Here is a 5,096-nt window from a genome sequence, read left to right as displayed (position 1 = left end):
AACCATCCATCCTGTCGGTAAAAGTTCGTGATTCTTCTTTATAAAGGCTTTTTGTGGGTTTTTTGACATGATGTTTTCAAGTTTTCATGTTATACTGCCTTAATGGGGCGTGTGTGTGTGTGTGTGTGTGTGTGTGTGTGTGTGTGTGTGTGTGTGTGTGTGTGTATATGTATATATATATATATATATATATATATATATATATATATATAGACTCAACACACAACACACTTATATATATATAGTATATTAGTACGGTATGTACGGTTAACAATGCTTTCGCATCATTGTAGCTGAATAATGTTTTGAGCGTTTGCTTACAAGATAATCCTTCTTGCAGGTGCAACACAGTTTTCATGCCCGAGAGTTGGACTGTGTGGATATTGTTGTTCGTACATTCCTCTAAGCAGCAGAGATATTTTATTTTTTTAGTAATGGTTCCTTCTTGAAGTGTGGTCATGACAATTCATGTAAAATAAATTAAACTTCTTCATTTTTTGACATGGATACGCGGCATTTAATTTGAAGACCCGAGTTTTATCTAGTTAAAGGTACTTCTTCTCTCTGGTCCAGGGAAACTGCAGAGGTTTTGCTTAGCACAGACGGCGTAAAGGTCAGAAAGCTATCAGTCCTACTGGTGGATGAACAGGTGAAGTCTGCTCCCGAAGACCTCTGAGACAAGCCGTTAGACTGGCTAGAATGACAGGATAGGCATGAACACGGGCTTCCCCCAGCGCCGCTGAGTCCGTGGGCAGGTGAAGGGTAGAGAGAAGGGTGTCTGAATGCGCACAGCAGCTCTGGTCTTGGGTAAGGGTGAGACAGGACCCTGAAGGTATCTAATGGTCTCAGAGGGGTGCTGAAAGGAGTTGCTGCAGCTGCGCTGGCACCCATAGCCATGTGTGAATAATACGGAAGGGGCAGGTGGGAAGGAAAAGGGTAAGGCAAGTTCCCGGTGGCCGCTGCATGGCTCATCATGTAAGTGTAGAACGCAGGATCTGCAGGGTGAGGCCAGGTCAGGGCCAAACGCTGCCTCTTGTCTTTCATTCTACGATTCTGGAACCACACCTGCAAAGAAAAAACCACTATATATATATATATTATATATATATATATATATATATATATATATATATATATATATATAGAAACCCTTTTATTTATTTATTTACAATGTGGTGTATTAAAAAAAAAATTAGAAGATAAAAAATAAAATGAAACAAACAATGACAGAAATAAAATATATTGTATCTGCTGGTGTATTTTTTGTATTTATTTATTGTTTTTGTTGTGTTTTCTTGTTTCGTGGTTTTCAGTCATGTGTTCAAGTGTTTAATATTTGTTATTGTTTACAATCCCACATATGCATTCTCTTATTATAAACTGTTGTATTTATTACAAACCCTATTTCTGGGCGTTAACACACTGGCTACAAATGCATTTAAAAAAATATTGTCTTTTATTTAATTCGATTCTGTATGCCGCAATAAGCCAACCTAGAAGTTTAAATGCACGACATTTTGTGGTAAGGTATTATACATTAAATATATGTTTGCATAATAGTGTACTTTTTGGAATGTGGAGCAAAGCCCGCCACAATATTAAAATTGAAGGCTTTATGTGGTCGTGCAAGCTTTGTATTTAAACCAAATGAAATACACTTTGGATTATACATTTTGAATACTTAAAATGCCCTCTCCTCCTCGAGCTAAATTAATTGCTTACAATTTCTGACGGTTTTTTTGGGGGGGGGGGGGGGGGGGGGGGGGGGGGGGGGGGGGGGGGGGGGGGGGGGGTGGGTGGGGGGGGGAGTTTTACGTAGAGTAAACGAAGCATCTCATTTGCTTCTGTTGAGTTTGTTTGTTTAGAATCTCAAAATATATGTTTTTTTTTTTTTTTTTTTTTTACTTGATAGTTGTTTCTGGAAGATTTAAGGCAGCTGCCAGTTCACACCTCCTTGGTCTGGACACATAATTTTCTCGGTAGAATTCCTTTTCCAGCCGTCCGATTTGCTCCCGTGTAAAAGCTGTCCTGTAGCGGCGATCGGCTGCGCAGGCCGCAGAGCTCTGAGAACTGCTCATCCCGGCATCAACACCGCTTCCATGGTTACTCAAGGAATCCCCGGACTGACCTAGACCTGGACACAGGTGAAAGATGAGCACGGTTCAAAACTAGAACAGAAGTGTATTCTTTCTTTCTTTCTTTCTTTCTTTCTTATGTTCTATCTTTTGAAAGACAATGTTCTATTGTTAAAAGTTTGAATCAAATATTTAGCTTAGCTACACAAAATTACTACAGGCAGTAGGCTATCTGATAATTTAACGACTTGTTCCAGAAACAACAAACTCGGTCCTCAAACGCGCTAATAAAACATGTTTCATATTAGAAGCAATGATAATACGAATGTGTGTGTTAAATGTGTGTGTGTGTTGTGTGTGTTGTGTGTGTGTGTGTGTGTGTGTGTGTGTGTGTGTGTGTGTGTGTGTGTGTAAAATAACTTTTGTGTGAAATAACATAAATACAGCAGTTACAATTAACAACATCTAATATTATAGAAATTACGATGTTCAAAGATGATACACTTTCGCATCACAAGATTCGCATACCCGCAGAGGCAGTTTGAGTGATCCTGACAGAACTAACACATTAAGATAGATACAGACGCAGTTCTCTGCTAATTTACAGAGGACAATTCTATTAGCTCATAAAACTGTTTTTTGCTGACAGTAGGATGTCATCATTTGCTTTCAAATGCAGCAACGTCTTATTGTCCCTGTGTCTATACAGCGACTACTTCCGAAGTGGCGCCGGGGAGGCGCTTTTAAAAGTGACAAGTTGATTGGGAGCAATGGTAAAGGTGTTAATACAACCGTCTGCAGTTTCTTTTGAGTCCTGGAGTCAATAATCATTTAGCGGTCTTTTAATGCGGGTTCCGTAACTCGTCAAAACCAAATAATTCTGGTCATGAAAATGAAAACATTTGAAGTCCCACACATTTGCAGTCTATGCAAAGCAGCCCTAGTGATAAGTGACAAAATGACCGCAACCCCCCCCCCCCCCCCCCCCCCCCCCCCCCCCAAAAAAACTTGATGAAAAAAATATCGATGTCTTAATTAAAGGAATTAGCCTATATATAAACCCGATCTATATCTAAACATAAATTAAATACTACGTTATAATGCATGCAATCAAATGTACAACACAAATGTTATCTTATGTAAATACGGAACCTGTCTAAAACGACATCCGTGTATCAGGTTAAAGACCGTGATGCTGTTGCAGGTAATATTTTATATGCAAAATACTATGATAAAATACAAATACATATGGTATTTTCTTGTCACAGCGTTTAAACACCAATACGTGCAGCACAATATACACATATAATACAGTACACCTTTCGATACCGTCTTTACCTTTGCTGTTTGAATAATCCATATTTCCGGATTTGCAGTCCGGAGTGCAGCTGACGTCTATTTCTTCATAAAAATCAGACTCTGTGTCTGAGCTGCTGTGATGCCCTTTGTTAGAAAGTAGTTCTGATTGAGGTTTGCCCTTTGGAGAAAGAACTCTGCCCGGCCTGATATCAATGCGTGCACCGCCGCTTACATCCTCCACCTCTTCATCCCCTCTTTCTCGTGATAACGGCACAGACCTGGGGCTTAAACTGTTCCCGTGGACCATTTTCTCCTGCGGTTCTTGAACTGGGCTTCCAACTGCTTCTGACAAATTGGGCCCTATCTTGCCAACTAGCGTGCCAAGTTGACCTCCCTCCATGAACATTACCATCTCCTTTCTGTTTTCCATTATGGATGTAGTGCGAACGCCAAGTCTCCAAGAAAACAAGCTTTAAACAGAAACACACAAGGCGCAAATGGGGGATGTGCTGACCTTATGATGTGAACACTCCGGTGTGCCGCGCCGGCTCTGGGAGGGATCCCCATTGCCCTCGTCTTTCTAAGCCGTCATTCTTAATGTGGCAGCCGTCACTGCAGTACCACTGGTGACGTCACTCATTGATTTGAAGTGGATAAATAGAAGCAGCTATTACTGTTAAGATGAAAGGGGAGCTCACTGCTAAAGTCGGTCGGAAAACTGAAGCGTAAAAAATGCAATAGAGTACAAGAAGAAAACCTATAAAAACATCCGAGGTTCCCACAGAACTATTCTTAAAAACCAACCTTTTTCACATTAAACTTTGTTTGCACTAGCCTTCATTTATTATAGATCAAAAGAGGGGGTAATATGAAGTCTAGTCATGTGTATGCCCATTTTGTTCTGAACGTTAATTGCATAGTGCCACTCATTTGGAAATTAAATGTCTTGTGTCCTATTTAATTTAAATTTACAAAATGTGCACAGACAATTCTGAATATCAGTGACATGACTAACACATCTAAGAGTGCATATAGCACACACTGTCGTTAGGTTAATCAACTGCATATTAATGGCTTTGCTTTGGATATACTGTATATCATTACTACGTCAAAGAAGAATGTATCTAAGATATACAGCATAGATTTGATTTCATAGTAGATTCGGTTTGTTATAAATCTGTGTAACTGGATATATGTGGTTTGTTGCTACTTTGAGGGCACTTTCCTTTTTTTATGAAAAGAAATACACCTGCTTCAAAATACGGCGAACGCTTTTTCAATATAATCTGATTATTTAGCTGTACATTATATATTGCCTTCACATGGTTATGCAACACAATCAGTGTTTAGCAGTAACCTTTATGTCTTTGTTTTAGTTTTCGTTGTAATCCTAATAGTTTGTCCATGGACTACATATCGGTATATATATATATATTATATATATATATATATATATAGATATATATATATATATATATATATATATATATATATATATAGATATATATATATATATATATATATATATATATATATATATATATATATATATATATATATATATATATATATATATATATATATATATATATATATATATATATATATATATATATATAATATATATACACACACACACACACACACATTTGAAAAACCACAACGTTTTAATTCTGCAAATAGGCATCCCCTTTTGTATTATGTTCTTATAAGAATATTCTT

At 37.8% G+C, this 5,096-nt stretch overlaps 1 protein-coding gene across 2 annotated transcripts; it reads right to left on the bottom strand.

Moving 5' to 3' along the window:
- Positions 1–349: 349 nt before the first annotated feature.
- Positions 350–3,883, bottom strand: LOC121313887 (homeobox protein XHOX-3-like). Of its 2 annotated transcripts, none has more exons than XM_041246671.1 (4): positions 3,405–3,883; positions 1,906–2,134; position 1,401; positions 350–1,065 (listed from the first exon to the last, which is right to left on the bottom strand). In XM_041246671.1, the coding sequence occupies exons 1-4, from the start codon at positions 3,802–3,804 to the stop codon at positions 538–540; spliced, it is 1,158 nt and encodes a 385-aa protein (XP_041102605.1). In that variant the 5' UTR covers positions 3,805–3,883; the 3' UTR covers positions 350–537. The 2 variants fall into 2 exon arrangements, with proteins under 2 accessions (XP_041102605.1, XP_041102606.1); XM_041246672.1 differs by having other exon boundaries at positions 1,906–2,128; positions 3,414–3,883.
- Between the last annotated feature and the right edge of the window lie 1,213 nt (positions 3,884–5,096).

Source organism: Polyodon spathula, chromosome 4 (genome assembly GCF_017654505.1).
Source record: "Polyodon spathula isolate WHYD16114869_AA chromosome 4, ASM1765450v1, whole genome shotgun sequence".
In the NCBI taxonomy this organism is placed as follows: Eukaryota; Metazoa; Chordata; class Actinopteri; order Acipenseriformes; family Polyodontidae; genus Polyodon; species Polyodon spathula.
This window is presented reverse-complemented; position numbering and strand designations above follow the sequence as displayed.

Excerpts from the sequence above, each read along its gene's own strand:
- LOC121313887 (XM_041246671.1), bottom strand. The coding sequence starts at position 3,804 with ATGGAAAACAGAAAGGAGATGGTAATGTTCATGGAGGGAGGTCAACTT. Across the intron at positions 2,135-3,404 it reads AAACAGCAAAGGTAAAGACG|GTCTAGGTCAGTCCGGGGAT; the intron begins GTATCGAAAGGT and ends ACCTGTGTCCAG.